The sequence below is a fragment of the Verticillium dahliae genome, genomic scaffold, assembly GCF_000150675.1.
Source record: "Verticillium dahliae VdLs.17 supercont1.29 genomic scaffold, whole genome shotgun sequence".
Lineage (NCBI taxonomy): Eukaryota > Fungi > Ascomycota > Sordariomycetes > Glomerellales > Plectosphaerellaceae > Verticillium > Verticillium dahliae.
In genome coordinates, this window is record NW_009276919.1 from 165,716 (window position 1) to 180,704 (window position 14,989).

General features: G+C 57.3%; 5 protein-coding genes across 5 annotated transcripts; 4 read left to right on the forward strand and 1 right to left on the reverse strand.

The window, feature by feature from the left end:
• Positions 1-110: 110 nt before the first annotated feature.
• Positions 111-2,416, forward strand: VDAG_09889 (uncharacterized protein; the record flags this gene model as incomplete). The annotated part of the gene is made up of 2 exons (XM_009651234.1): positions 111-543; positions 618-2,416. 2 exons carry the CDS (start codon positions 111-113, stop codon positions 2,414-2,416), a joined length of 2,232 nt encoding a protein of 743 aa, XP_009649529.1.
• Positions 2,417-3,361: 945 nt separating this feature from the next.
• VDAG_09890 (uncharacterized protein) lies at positions 3,362-4,418 on the forward strand (the record flags this gene model as incomplete). Its single annotated transcript, XM_009651235.1, has 2 exons — positions 3,362-3,615; positions 3,713-4,418. 2 exons carry the CDS (start codon positions 3,362-3,364, stop codon positions 4,416-4,418), a joined length of 960 nt encoding a protein of 319 aa, XP_009649530.1.
• Positions 4,419-4,712: 294 nt separating this feature from the next.
• On the reverse strand, positions 4,713-6,773 carry VDAG_09891 (vacuolar protein-sorting-associated protein; the record flags this gene model as incomplete). The annotated part of the gene is made up of 3 exons (XM_009651236.1): positions 4,713-5,836; positions 5,918-6,615; positions 6,673-6,773. 3 exons carry the CDS (start codon positions 6,771-6,773, stop codon positions 4,713-4,715), a joined length of 1,923 nt encoding a protein of 640 aa, XP_009649531.1.
• A 1,069-nt stretch (positions 6,774-7,842) lies between these two features.
• On the forward strand, positions 7,843-9,470 carry VDAG_09892 (SAC3/GANP domain-containing protein; the record flags this gene model as incomplete). Its single annotated transcript, XM_009651237.1, has 3 exons — positions 7,843-7,930; positions 7,985-9,200; positions 9,257-9,470. The coding sequence occupies 3 exons, from the start codon at positions 7,843-7,845 to the stop codon at positions 9,468-9,470; spliced, it is 1,518 nt and encodes a 505-aa protein (XP_009649532.1).
• A 3,362-nt stretch (positions 9,471-12,832) lies between these two features.
• VDAG_09893 (scd2/ral3) lies at positions 12,833-14,904 on the forward strand (the record flags this gene model as incomplete). Its single annotated transcript, XM_009651238.1, has 4 exons — positions 12,833-12,838; positions 12,971-13,096; positions 13,153-13,929; positions 13,984-14,904. 4 exons carry the CDS (start codon positions 12,833-12,835, stop codon positions 14,902-14,904), a joined length of 1,830 nt encoding a protein of 609 aa, XP_009649533.1.
• Positions 14,905-14,989: the final 85 nt, after the last annotated feature.

A 14,989-nucleotide genomic window follows, 5' to 3' on the forward strand; every position in this document is an offset into this window, starting at 1 on the left:
CCCTCCCCAATTCCCCGTCCTCCCCCGCGATGCGATACTGAAGCCCTCCACTGTCATCTGGGAACCCCCCACCCCTCTCCTTCTTTACTCCCCGATCATCGCATTCCACCATGGACCGGTTTCGCATGCCACGATATAGTACCGATGAAGAGGACGACTTTGAGCCCCTGCCCGTGATCAAATTTCTGCCCAACAACAATGGCCCCGGATGCGCTCGGTGCCACAGTCTCCTCAAAACAAAAGCCGTTTGGCGTCTCGAAGTCAAGATTGGCGACCTGCGGGACGAGCTGGCGGCCACGGGACGCATCAAGTGCCCCGCCTGCCGGCTGCTCTGGGACGGCGCCTACGCCGTCGTCGGCCTCGACATTTACGCCTACCAGTGGCTCCAGGTCAACGAGAGGGGGCCAGACGTCTCCATGGGTCCGCTCTCCGTCACGCTCTGTCCGGGGTGGTACGACGGTACCAACGAGCCCCCTCGCCTGAGGGACGGCCCGTCCAAGGGCAAGGTGCTCCGGGTGGAGGTGCAGTATTACACGCCTTGGGGTAAATGTGCTCCCCTTTTTCCTCTTTGCTCTTTGCGCTAGCAACGATGCTGATCTTTTCTGACGAATGCTCAGATGTCGAGGCACGTTCGCCGTGGGTGGCGGTGGGCAAGGGCTACCACATCGCGACTGAGGGTCTCGCAGACAGCTGCGTCGAGCTGGCGCGCACTTGGTTGAGGGATTGCACCGCTGGTTCGGGCAAGCATACCAAGTCCGGATGCCTCGCTAGCAGAACAACACCTCTTCCGAAGAGGGTTATTGATGTTGAGAACAACAAGCTGTACTTGCCGTCACCGAACGAGAAGGACCGTTATGTGGCACTGAGTCACTGCTGGGGCGGGAGCACGCCGGTGCGTACCACACGTGGCACGCTTGCGGCTCATCTCAAAGCCCTGCCGTCTCTGCTACCTGCGACCTTTCGCGATGCTATTGCCGTCACAAAGATGTTGGGTGTTCGGTTTCTCTGGATAGACTCTCTCTGTATCATACAAGACGATAAGGACGATTGGCGTAGCGAGGCGGCGCACATGGCGACAATCTATGAAAGCGCCCTCGTCACTATCTCGGCCGATGCCGCCTCGTGTAGCACCGATGGCTTCCTCGCGGCGTCTACACGGCAGACTAAACCACATGCCGAGGTCCCGTATTCCTTTACGGGTGCTACCGGACACGGTGTGGAGGGTGTTGTCTGCGTCCGGGAACGCGGCAAGCTCGGGCTTCTGCTACCATACCATGGCCTCGCCGGCGTGCGCAGTCAAAAGGAGACGGAGTACTCGTGGGCTGACGAACCGGAAGCTCCTCGCAGTATTCTGTCGACGCGGGGCTGGGTCTTCCAGGAACGCATACTCTCGCCACGCACGTTGCACTTCTCCGAGTTCGAGATGGCATGGGAGTGCCGTTCCATTTGTACTTGTGAGTGCTCGGTAACAAGTCATAGACCCTACGTGTACGAGAGCTTGCTCAAGGGGCTTCTTGTCAACGACGACGACCAGGAGTACTTCCGCGACTTGTGGCGCGTCGAGGTTGTGCAGGAGTACTCGCGCTTGGCTCTCACCTTTCCCCAGGACCGACTCATCGCACTGGCGGGGCTCGCAACCGCTGTCGGGCGACTGAGACCCGAAGACCAGTACATCGCTGGCCTGTGGCGTTCGTCACTCGGCGAAGACCTGCTGTGGGCGGTTCAACCCATCAAGGCAAGCGCGCGACTCTCATCGAGGCCGGCAGCGAGCTGGTCTTGGGGTTCCGTCACAGGTGCTGTAGCCTACGGGCGGTCCAGTCGACACGACCGCGGCAGGCGGCGGCTTTCAGAAAGCTTTCAAGTATATAGGGTTGCCGTGCGCTCCAATGGGGAGGACAGGTTTAGCGATCCGCTCATGGGGTCGTCGCTGAAGGTGACGGGCCAGGTCTTGCGAGGCAAGCTCGCTGGAGTTGCTGAACAGAATAAGACGTGGTTTGTGCCAGACGGTTGGACGCCCACGTCCACCTACACGGGGTCCTTGCCAGGGTTCTCACAACCAGCGCCCTCGCCAGGTCCATTTCTCGTGGCGTGGGATGTGATGACGAGGGAGACGTCGAGGGACGACTTGAGGCCCTACAGGGACAGGCAGGTGCTCTTTCTCATGGTTGCAGAGCAGCTGGGAGGGCCATGTGGGCTGTTGCTGGAAGAAAAGGATTCGGGATCGCGCCCGTCGTCACGATGCACGTGTAGTCGGGTTGGATTTGTGTACTCAGGTGAGGACTCGTCACCAGTGCCACGTCGGCGCGGATCGATACCAGACTTGGCGGAAGAAGAGAGACAAGATCGCGCTCAGATGGGTTTGATGTGGAAGAGATGGGACAAGTTGAGTGTCAAGATGAGACTCAGTATCGAGTAAGAAGGAAGGTAGGATGCGCGTTGGCTAGAGATGCCACGGAGACTCGTGGTGTCAATGTTGGCAGTGGCAGGATCGTTCTCAGCACAGCTTCTACATGGCGATAGTAGACAGATGGAGAAGCTGCAACCGAGCTCGTGTCTCTTACCAAAAGACCAAAATTAACAGCTGTACGTACCTACATCAGGGAAAGCACAAGAATCTGCCTTCAACGTGAGGCAGGAGAAGCTCAGGAAGGCATGTTCCTCCTCGGTCAACGGTCCACCGTCCACCGTCCACCGAGCTTCCCCCAGCGTGGGGGCCCGTCCCGTCGGCTGCCGGCACTCAGTGGGGGCCATTGGGACATGTTGGGGAGCTGTCGCGAGTGCTGTGAGTCCTCGGCGCCAAGCGGGCGACGCCCAAGCTTCCCTCCCCGACTTGCTTGTGCCAAACCCCTGTTCGTCCGCGAGTAACCGTCTCCATCATCAGGCCATTCCATGCCATTTTATCTCCGATGTCGGGCGCACGCACTGCAGGGCGTACCGCGAAAGCCCGTAAGCCAGAAATTCGCCGTCGTCATTCGCTGGTTGACAGCCCGAAGCCCACTCGTCATCTCGCTGGCTGGAAACCGGGTCGGGTCGCCTTGAGCTTCGGGTTCAGTGCTGGTCCAGGGTCAATCAGCAGCAGCAGCAGCAGCAGCCAGCCTTCTTCTGTCTGGTACTCTTGTCTCGCCTGGTCCTTGTCCCGTTCCGTCCTTTTTCCAGTCATCGTCAACCTGTAGGGAGTCACCGACAACCTCGAGAGAAAGTGCAGCTTTTCGCCCGACCTTTTGCGCTCTGCCACGAATCGACGGTTAGCGCAAGTAGAACGTATCCCAACTCAAGTCGCCAAACTGGCTCGCTTTTCGGACAACCAGGCTGCTTCGCCGAACCGGCGAACTAGACCAGACATCCCGGCTCTCAGAAAGCGATGAACGACAACAGCACAGCCTGCCGAACGCTGGGCTCGGCAGAATCACCACTCGCGCTGCAACCGTCCAGTCCGCTGGCCGTCGCCGTCATGGCGCCCGATAAAAAGATTGACGTTCTCGGCGCGCTGCCGGCACGTATAGAACGAGAAAGGATATGGAACACACAAAACTTGGGACTGCGCCTCGGCTCTGACCTGCTGGCGGCCGCCAGCGCCGCGGCCTTGGTTGCCCCTGTGATATCCATCATTGACCGGTGCGTCCTCTCGCAATGCGTTGTCTTTCGTGCCCGGGGGGAAAAAAAAAAGAGACCACAAGAGCCCTGAGAAGTGCCGCGACTAACATGGCCATAGCTCCATCATGGAAAATGCATCAGGCTCCAAGACGCTGGGCGACTCGATCAAATCCTCCTTCCGCACGCTGCTGCTCCGACCCCACGCCCTCCTCTTCTCCAAACCCGCCGCGCTCATCTTCCTCGTCTACGGAAGCACCTACCTGACCGCCAACACGCTCGACACCGTCTCCTCGACCGTCGCGAACAAGCCCGCCACCACCGTGACGGCTGGCACGGCCAAGTTTGCCGCCTCCTCGGCCGCCAACATTGGCGTCTGCATCTACAAGGACCAGGTCTTCGTGCGCATGTTTGGCCCCCCCGGCGTCGTCCCGCGGCCCGTCACTCCAGCCTCCTACGCCCTGTTCGCCGTGCGCGACTGCATCACCATCTTTGCGAGCTTCAACGTGCCGCCGTTGCTGGGGCCCTGGATCAACGAGCGCATGGGCGCCGAGCTGAGACGCAAGGTCGACGGCATGACCGTCGCCCAGTTCATGGCGCCGGCCGCCGTGCAGGCCATCAGCACCCCTCTCCACCTGCTCGGCCTCGATCTGTACAACAGACCGGGCAGCGGCGCCGTCGTGCCCTGGAACGAGAGGTGGGCCGCCGTCCGCAAGAACTGGGCCATCAGCGTCGCTGCGAGGATAGGCCGTATCGTGCCCGCTTTTGGCGTCGGCGGCGTTGTGAACACAAAGGTTAGGCGGAACCTCATGGAGAGGTTGGTTTGATAGGGACCTCTCTGCTCTGCTCTGCACTGGGCTCGGGCGGCACCGGCCAGAAGTGGCTTCGGTTTTCCAGCCTGATCGATAATCGGATATGGCGTTTCGGGGGGATCGGGTGATGTCTACTTTTTATATGCAACTGTACAACAACAACAACAAAAGAAGGGGCAAGTCTTCCCGCACGGCTGGCTAATGAACAACACATCAAGAAGATACATAGAAGGGACAAATAGATGGGGACGCACACGTTTTTAATGACTTGAGGTGCGGCAGGTAGACTTGGGGTTCCCCCCACCATCATCAAATGAAGCCCGCTTCTTTGAGCGCGCGTGTGACCTGATCATCCTCCGTCGTCCGCTTCTTGACGCGCCGCTTGTGACGTTCGCCCGTGTCGATAAAGTTCTCCCAGAACTTGAGACCCTCGATACCCTCCTCGCGACAGAGCACGCCACGCTCTTCGGCCATTTCCAGCTCTTCCTCGGCCACGCCGATGCTCCAGCCAAACCGCTCGGCCGCGTCGCGCGCCGTGACGCCACGGCCGAACATGCGCCAGTCCCATGCCACCTCGCGCTCGGGAGGAAACTCGTGAAGGTCTGCTAGCCATGACTTGAGCGCCTTGATGGTCGTCTCGTCCGTCCTGTCACTGCTCTGGACCACCATGACACCGCTCTTGAAGGTGCGCAGCCGCACGGGGAGCTTGAGCGACTCCCACATCTGGGCTGCCTTCTCAAAATCCATGGGGCTGACGAGCTCGACACCGCCGCGGGCCCGGTTGAACATGGCCCACAGGTCGACCAGACTCAAAACCCCGCCCGCCTTCTTGAGGACGCCACGGGCGTCGTCTGTCAGAAACTCGGCCAGATTGCGAGCCAGCTCTGAGAGGTAGAGCTTCTCGGAGCTGCTGCTTCCGCTGACTATGTCCTTCGTCGTGATCAACCCGAGCTGGCTGGCCGACTCGGCGAGCAGCGCGTTCGCCTCAGAAGCCGCCGCGCCACTGCCCCCGTTGGCCTGCCGCGCGAACCTCTCTGCGAGCGCCACAATCTCCTTCGCCGAGGCCATGAGAGCGTCCAAGTCCTCGAAAGCGCTGCCAATCATGACCTCGTTATTCTTGCGCATGTCGAGGCCGCGCTGCTCGAGCCCGGCAATGCCCACTCCTTTCTTCCGTTCCGGCCCTGAGCCTGACGGTGACTGGCCATGAGCCCCATTTTCACTCGAGGCTCGACCGCTTCTCGGTACCGGTGGGGCTCCTTGCAAAAGCCATTTCCGCTGCGCGATGGAGTTTTTGAGCCTTTCGTGGAAGATCTTCTCGCCTCCCCCTCGGAAGGATATCTTGACGCTCTCCGCCGTGTCAGACCCAGACCCAGCGGTAGGTCCCTTCAGAACGGGCCCCGGTGACTCTATTCGCTGAGGAGCCTCCTTGAGGGCTGATGTCGGTGTGTTTTGGGCCAAGAGCGGCGCACCGCATATTTCACATGTTAGCAACGACGGATGGTTGAGGAATGTACACCGAGGGCATTGGAAATGGGCGCTGGGGTCGAGCGACGCTGGCTGCATCGGTTGCTGTGAAGGAGGCGTGCCTACGATGCTGGACGATCCTGGCCACAGCGGGGGGGCGCCCGTTTCTCCTGTTCGCGAGTTTGATCGTTGGGGTTGCGTTGCGGCAGGCAGCGGCCCGGAAGGAGTCGCAGGTGCTGCAGCGGACCTATTCGTGGCGTTGGAGATGGCCGCCTTTAACACGTGCGCCAAGGAGGGCTTGATCCCGCAAGCGAGGCATGGCGGCAGAGGTGTATGAATATTGGCCGTGGTTGGATCGAAATTCGAAGGCACTGGGTTTGAGAAGCTGCATATGGTGCAGACCCAGGTCGCAGAGCTGACCGACTGCTGCTCGGAGGGGGGTCTGTAGGGGCCATCGGACGAAGCAGGTGTGTTGGAACCTGAACCAGGACCGATATGAGAGCTTGGCCGTCCGGTGGCAGGGGATATGGCTGACGCTCTGGCCATGAGCGAGGAACGCTTCAAGGGTTTCGGTATGAGCGTTATCTTGGCCGACGACTTGAGGAAGCCAGCGTAGAACTCGTAGCGGTCGACATCTTTCAATTCGAGTGCGACCGAGTGCGTTCGAGGATCTTCTTTGTCGACATAGCAGATTCGGTGCGATGTCAGGTACACCTGGCCATTTTGATGGTGCGGCAACTTATACTTCCTACGAGCTAGAGTCAGCAGCAGTTTGGTCGCAGATTTAGGGTACATCCTGTCTTACCCCTCATATAGGCCCACATTGTCTTGCACAAATAGCAGGACCTCGTCAGGCAGATAGGAAGGCCGAAGAGCGGTGGTGAGGTCGATGGATTTGAGAAACATCCGTCATGTCAGAGCGGCCGCTTTGCCAGCTTGCTTCGTTGCAGGTCGGTTGATGTGAGCGAGATGGATGACGACCACAGGCTAGCTAGCACGCGTACAAAAGCACATGAAGCTCTGGCAATCGTCGAGTAATCTATGGGTGCCACATGGTTCGCGGACGTTAAGAATGGTCGGCCAGGTTCTCGTGGCAAGTTTGGGTTGCGAGTCGTGTGTCGATGACCTTGTGAAGTGCCCCCCCCCCCCTCCCCTCGCGCCCTGAGAGTCAAGGTGGCCATCCCTGTCCTGGCCGGCCGCCCCTCTACTGCTGATAAGCGTGCCACTAGATAAGACCTGGGGCAAAACGTCACATGCTGCCCCAATTGAGCCAGCGTTACTTGCATCGAAAGATCGAAGGTTAACCATGACGTCTGCTTTCCAGGGGTCCGAGGGAAAATGCGAGGACGCTACAACGCTGTATTCTGACCCTTGGAGGAATCTGCGAATCTGAAGCTTGAGAAGTGTACTGTGACAGGTACACACGATCATGCTGACTCATATGTTCGCTATTGGACTTGCCAGTAATCTCGTTGTCGAACGCTAAGGTAGACACTTGAGGGCGCCTTGGTAAACACCTCGGAAAACATGGTACACTTATGTTCGAAGGCCAGATGGCGTGGGTGCAGTAGAAGCTTACGGAAATCTTCTTGGTGTAAGGTACTCAGAGCGAGTTACCTGAGTAAACGGGAGACTTCTTAGGTACCTAGGTAGTCAACAGGCAAAGATGGCAAAGCTTCCTTGAGGGATCCTCAGTCACGTGGCTGGTCATACGGTCCGTGCGTTGCGACCCTCCTCAAGTGATCTCAAGTAAGGCAGAAGTCTATGCGTTGCCCACAGATCCTCTACTCCACAACTTCCTCTCGACTCTTTGACAGCTTCACACGCACACCCCACAGCAAGCCCGAGTCGAGAATACCAGGCACACCGACGAAATCGAGTCTCTAGAACGCCTTCACGAAAGACAACTAATCAAGGCAGCGTCTTCGGACCATCGGACCACCAACCGACATACGCGCGATTTACCCTCACCACCATGATGCCTTCCGGCTGGCAGACCGCACCTCCTGGTCTTCAACATCCGACTCCTGTTCCTCCCATCTCGAATTACGCCTACCCGCCCAGTAAGTTTTCGTTCAGTGCAACACAACACGACACAAGGCTGACTTTCCGTGCAGACCCAGCCTACACGCCGGTTCAGGTCCGTCAGGGCTTCGGCCAGTATCCTCCTCACCCTATGCCTCACGCCCCTGTTGCGATGCCCTCGTCCGAAACTGTCACTCCCGCACCTGCCGCCCCTCCGCCGAAGGGCAAAGTTGTATTCTCTCCCTCTGTTCGCGAATATGTCCGTCGTGCTTTCCTACCAGCCAACCTGAACCCGTCAGTCTCTAGGGAGGAGGTCGAGGCCAAGTTGAAGGAGACGATATCCAGCGCCGTGGACACTGGTAGCATCGACTCCATCGACTGGGATAACATGCCATCACCCACTGCTCTTGTTCAAGCGGCCCGTCATCATGCAGCTGCTACTTCCATGTTCAATGTGAACGCGAAGAAGCGCAAGTCGACTGATCTCGGCGGCGATGATCAGTCCTCTGCTGTGCCGTGGCGTCATACTAACAGCAACCCCTCTTCGTCCCTTGAGGATCGCATCACACACCCCTCGCCTGATAAACGACCCAGTATGGACGAACCTCTGCCTAAATCCAGTAAGTTCCAGAAGCAGCTGGAGAAACGCCAGCGCCGATGGGGTAACTATCAGTCGGCGCCACGATCCCCCACGCCTCCGCCGTCAACGGGTCCCGTGATCGGTACCTGTGAGGTTCTTGAGAAGAGATACCTGAGGTTGACCTCTGCCCCCATCCCGTCCCTGGTGCGACCCGAGCCCGTGCTTCATCAAACCTTGGATTTATTGAAGAAGAAGTGGCGGAAGGAGAGCAACTATTCCTACATTTGCGACCAACTGAAATCCGTACGCCAAGATCTGACCGTGCAGCGGATCAAGAATGACTTCACTGTAACGGTCTACGAATTGCACGCCCGGATTGCCTTGGAAAAGGGGGACCTCGGTGAGTACAATCAGTGCCAGACCCAGCTGCGCACTCTGTATGCGCTGGGTCTGCAAGGGAACCCCATCGAATTCAAGGCATATCGTATCCTGTACTTTATCCATACCGCCAACCGCACCGGACTGAATGATGCGATGGCAGACCTAACCACAGCAGAGAAGGAGAAGGGCCCTATTAAACATGCACTAAGTGTTCGCTCAGCGTTAGCCCTGGGTAACTACCACAAATTTTTTCAGTTGTATCTCGACACCCCCAATATGGGCGCTTATCTCATGGACATGTTTGTCGTACGAGAGCGTCTCGCAGCTTTGTGCAACATTTGCAAAGCGTGAGTTCTTTCTCCATCTTCTGCTCGCCAGAAGTTCCCTGCTGACACACTCATAGTTACAAACCAGACGTAAAGTTACGATTCATCACTGAGGAACTCGGTTTTGAGTCCGATCACGACGCTGCTCAATTCATTGTTGACTACAATGGTCAAGATCTTCTTGAAGAGCGGCAAGATTCCATCTCCCTCATGACCGGCAAGGCTGGCCCGCTATTCGAGACGGCTCGAAGCGCGGCCTTCCGCACCGTCGATATCAAGGGACAGATTTAAGGACACCCGTAAATCGTTGGCTGCATACAATATTCCACGTTTGCAGCCATGTAGCACATCTTTTCGCAGCCGCGTTCGATGAGCGCATTGTCAGCCCATGATCATGGCTGCAATGGCCACACAAGTCACATACACGTAGCCAATCTCGTCCCTTTCTTTTCTTCTTTTCACCCTTTCCCCATAACGACATACGTGGTCACGACACGACCGAATCCGCTACGAGAACCGGACAGGCTTGTCTAGACAGGCAGCCCAATGGTGTTCATCTCACGCGGTCAAACCGCTTACCTGGTCACGGTGCGGTGCACATGTATGCCTCATACGGTTGTGCTCTCTCTCAGCAGCAGACCTGTGCAGCGTCATCGTGTCCTTGCAAGTACCTTGAAGGTGGCTTTCTATCGGACTCTTCTCTATGGCTCGATTTGCCACTTGATACCCTATGATATATATTCTTTACTTACGCGGCCATCGGGGGCACTTTGATTTAAACACGAGACGGTTGCTGCCGGACGGCGTTCATTGTTCGAGACGAGCACGGCATGACGAGTAAGAGAGGAACCCATATTTATGGTAGTACTAGATACTGTGTGCTGAAAAGGAGTTCAAGACAGCCAACTTGGCTTGCTTTTGCAAACCGAGCCGAGCTGGCTGTCCGGCGTTGGATGAACAAAAGAAGTTTGTTTTACCTTAAGGCTGTGCCTCTTCAGCCCTCTCACAATGCACGTGTGATCCCGAGCGGCGTATGACACGGGATTGCCCGCGTCCTAGTCAGACTTGTTTGTGAAGGCATTGATGAGCCCGCTTGGAACTCTCGGACTGAAACCGGCATGCGGCCGAGCCGGGCACGAGCCCCGGGGCACATCCGGGGGGAAGGCGGAGATGGACGGGCCTCCACAAGAAATCAATTAATCTGAAGCGTCTGATGGATGAGACGAATGAATTGGAATTGGAACGGGGCGCAGCAAGCCCAATGCTCCAGCAAATCGCACGAGGCGTTTCTTTCTAGAAGACTTGTTCAAAGGACGAGGGCGTCGTCATCGGGGAGGTTGTGACGTATGTGCGCGCAGCTCCTTGATTAGGTAGGTAGTGCGATACATTCACTGTTGTGCTACCTCTTGATCAACGGCTCAAAGAGGAGGACTAGTGGGATGGCCCAAGCAACGTCAAACGCGAACCGCGCGCCAGCCCGGCGGCCGCGTGCAGGCGGCCTGCCAAATCGCTGAGCCATATGGCACAGCCCGCCACGCTCCGAGAGGTGCAGCATGACGATGCATGTCTTGCCTGCCTGTGCATGTACAGGTAGAGAGACAAGGCTTCACGTCAAGGCGGGACAGCACAGGAGCCCAGTCGCAGCATGACATTGAGGCCCAAAAAAAAAGTTGGCTTCGAGGCTTCCGATAGATGGGGAGTGGGTAAGCCACCCCCGCCGGGGTAATCCGTGATTCATGCCAGCCGCAGATGGGTCACTTGATGTTAGGGGAAATCTGGGTTTTGTGGTGGTGCGGGCGCCCTTGCGTCGCGTGTGTGCTGCTACGCGCGTTGCCCATTTTATCGATAAGATGCCGCTGTCTCTGGCTCGTACAAATTGAGCAAAACTACCCCTCCCTCGATCGACCCCTCAGGTATATCGGTTCGATCGAGGCTCACGCAAGAGAAACCGAGAGCCATGCGGGATGTTCTTGTGCAGGGGAAAGCAACGATTGTCAAGGCAGAACCGGATGTGAGCCAAACGAAAGCATGGGCCGGTAGGCAGTCGGTTCAGCTGGGCTGACAGAAGAGGGTAGGAGTCGGCATTCGAAGCGTTGGGGCCACCCGCTGAGTTGATCGGTGCGTTTGAGGGGGAGGGGCTCAAAGGCCGTGTGCTTGGTTGGAGCTGGCTAGTTGTTTCTGTTGGCATGTTGTATGATAGTGATCATAAGATCCGGGCGCTCGGCCTTCTGTCGCGCTATCATGACGGCATGGAATTACCTCGCCAGTTAGTAGGAGAATGTCAGTCAAGGAATCAAACAGGCGACGGAGGCACGCAGCAGCCCAATAGAGGGAGGACAGACGAACCCACAAAGATGTTTGGTTCAGGCGTGCTCCCAATGTGCACCCAGCCACCAAACCACCAGCCCTTTCGCCCTACCCCCTTGTTCGGGCTCTTCGGCCTGGTCGTTCGCTGGAGGATCCCCATCCCGTCCCATCTAATTAGCGTACATGCAGCAAAGGTGTGCTACGATGGTGCTGGTACTGTACCTAGCCACCTAGGTAGCTGGGAGGGAGGCCCCTCTCTCCCGGCTGGCGCAGTGGGAGGAGGTGTAGGCAACGACTGGTGCGGCATAGTATTTCCAGGGTGGATGGCTGTGAACCAAGCAAAGTCGAGTCCTTTTCCCACGTCTGGCTCCCTCCTCCACTCCCCTGCACCTGCATTTCTTAGTCTTACCGACCCAGAGAGACGCTCCTTCTCATGCCCACCAGCGCCTGCCACCACACCCCCCCCCCCTCCCCTCCTTGCCTCCCTCCTTCTGCTGCGCCAGCCGAGTCTCCCTGCCCACTGCGACCAGGCCGAAATTCTCTGCATCCCGACGACAGGCATCGGAATTAGTATGCGTTGAATACACAGATCAAAACGTTGCGACGACATCTCTCGAAAACGCTCCAACAAATCCCCCGACACTGGACGGAAGAGCCACGGTCATTGAGGCATTTGCATTTGCGCGCTGCTCGCATTCTCTCCCACTCGTACCTCCTCCATCACGGAATACACCAGGCACACGACACCCCTTCTTTTACTTTTCCACGTTCAACCGCGACACGCAGGTTAAAGCAAAAGGAGGACTCGAAATCGTCCATTTACCGAGACATCGGTTTGCATGAGTGCGAAGGAGGACTTGCTTTGAAGACGGAACATCGCGTTCGCACTCGATCTTCCGACACTCGACACCAAAGTCCCCGCCCTCCCACATTTGCTCAAGGTGCAGCAGTAATCCTACCTTGCCACGAATCTGCCCCAATCCGCCGTCCGATCAACCAAGCAGGGTCCTGCCATTCACTGACTCAACGTCCGGCTGGCTCCCCTCGACTTCGTCTTTCCCCTGTGGCGCAATAACCCATTGTTGCCACTATTATCCCGACCTCGCGCCGGAAACACACGCAACCATCGGTCATTCCGACTTCTATTTCTACGCTTTTCGCGCTGCTTATCTGCTGAGAAGAGATAGTCGAAGCAGGTTGCTTCGGGGAAACGCTTGCGGCGTCATAATCCCAATACGACAGGGCGCATTGATTCCTTCAGGCGTCCCACAACACATTCGCGCACGCGAGGAGGATAGTGGCCACTCTCACACCCTTACAAACTGAGCATCAGCTCGTCGTACAAGATGAAGGTTCGTGGAGCCCTTCGTCCGCATGCACACAAGTCGCTTTCGCGTCTTCTTTTCCGTCACAACTGTTGAGCAAACTGCGGTTTCCTCCTTTCCTATCATTTCCGCCTACTCTTGGCTGCCGCGCCCGGCAAGATGACCACCGTACTGACCAAACATGCTTTACTGCAGGCTTTACGCAGATCGATCAAAGGCGAGAAGGACAGCTCGAAAGTTTCCATCGCCCCGAAATCTGCCATCGCTATCGTGCCACCGAAGAAGGTGCGATACAGCAGACCCCGCGCGACTTGCACGCCTTGCTAACGCAGAGATTACAGGTCATTCGAGCGCTTTACGATTACGAGGCGCAGTCTGAACAAGAACTCAGCTTCTCTCGTGGAGACTTTTTCCACGTTATTGGAAAGGAAAATGACCCCGACTGGTACGAGGCCTGCAACCCCGCACTTCCAGATGCTCGTGGCCTTGTCCCCGTTGCTTTCTTCCAGGCCCTCGGCCGCACCGAACGTGACAGCGCCCAGTCTGACAGCAGCAACCCGCCGCAAGCTCCTCCCTCCCGAGCACCTGAGCATGACTCAGGGTACGCTGAAGCTCACAGCCACGGAGGAGGACCTATCTCTCCACCTAGCGGTCCTATGCCTGGCGCGGTTACTCAGCGCACCTCTCGCTCTGGGAGCAAGTCGGGCGCAATGGTGTACGGTATCGTCATGTACGACTTCCAAGCTGAGCGTGCAGATGAACTGGAGGCGAAACAGGGCGAGGCTATCATCGTCATCGCCCAGTCCAACCCAGAGTGGTTTGTCGCCAAGCCCATAGGGAGGCTTGGAGGGCCTGGCTTGATCCCGGTCTCGTTCATTGAGATTCGAGACATGGCCACCAACCAGGCAGTGAGCAACCCAGCAGAAGCCATCAAGAAGGCCGGTGTGCCTAAGGTGGAGGAGTGGAAGAAGATGGCCGCCGAATACAAGAACAGCAGCATTACCCTTGGCAAATTTGAGGGAGCCGGCCAGCCGGTTAGTCAGGGCTTGGAGCAGGGCATGGAGCGTATGAGCCTCCAACAGCAGGGGCGCATGAGTAGCCAGAACAACGCCAACCACGTAAGTTTGCCAAGTGCCCTTTGACTTGGCAGCAGTTCACTGACTTCTTGCCAGCAGCAGGTCCGCGCCTCGCAACAAGGTGCCGTTCAAAACTCGTATGCTGCAAAGCCCGTCTCGCAGATGTATGCGCCAATCTCGGCCCGCATTCCCAGGTACTGCTTCGCCGAAGAAAAGTACTGGTTTGTCATTGAGGCGGTTCTCGAGGACGGCCGTCATTGGGAGCTGTCGCGTTATTATGAGGACTTCTACGACTTCCAAATCGCCCTCTTGACTGAATTTCCAGCCGAAGCTGGCAACACTGGCACACAGAAGCGCACCCTGCCTTATATGCCGGGTCCCGTCAACTACGTGACAGACGCTATCACGGAGGGCCGACTCCACAATCTTGATGCCTATGTCAAGAACCTGCTCGCACAGCCACCTTACATTGCTCGATGCATGCTGGTGAAGCAATTCTTCGCCCCCCGCGAGGGTGATTACGAAATCGATCCCAACTCGACAGGTGAAGAGTACAGGCTGTCAGGCGCCTCCCAACAGTCATCAACAGACTCTCCCGCGGATGGTGCCTCGCGGCAGTCTTCCCGGAACAACCTCAGCGGCGGAGGCTACTCAGGACTGTCTGCAGCACCGCAACGATCAAACAGCAGCCAGCCCAGTATGACGCGTCAGACATCCTCACTCTCCCAAGGACCCCAGCCGTCACCTTCCCCCGGCATCAACCAGAGCGTTTCTGCAATGAAGGTCAAGCTCTGCTTCAACGGTGACCTCATCGCCATCCGCGTCCCCACCGACATCCAATTCCAGCAGTTGTACGAAAAGATCTGCGATCGGTTGAAGATTCCTATGAGCGAATCTGTCCAACTGTCGTACAAGGACGAGCGCACAGGAGACAAGCCGAGTCTTATGAGCAACAATGACCTCGACGTCGCCCTGCAAAGGAACGACAAGCTTCTGCTTTATGTCGATCAGGTCTAGGGGCTGTATTTGTGTGTGTGTTGCCTCGCGGTTTTGTCATGATTTCATCAAGAGAGCCCAAAACATACCCCCCAGTCGCCCTGCT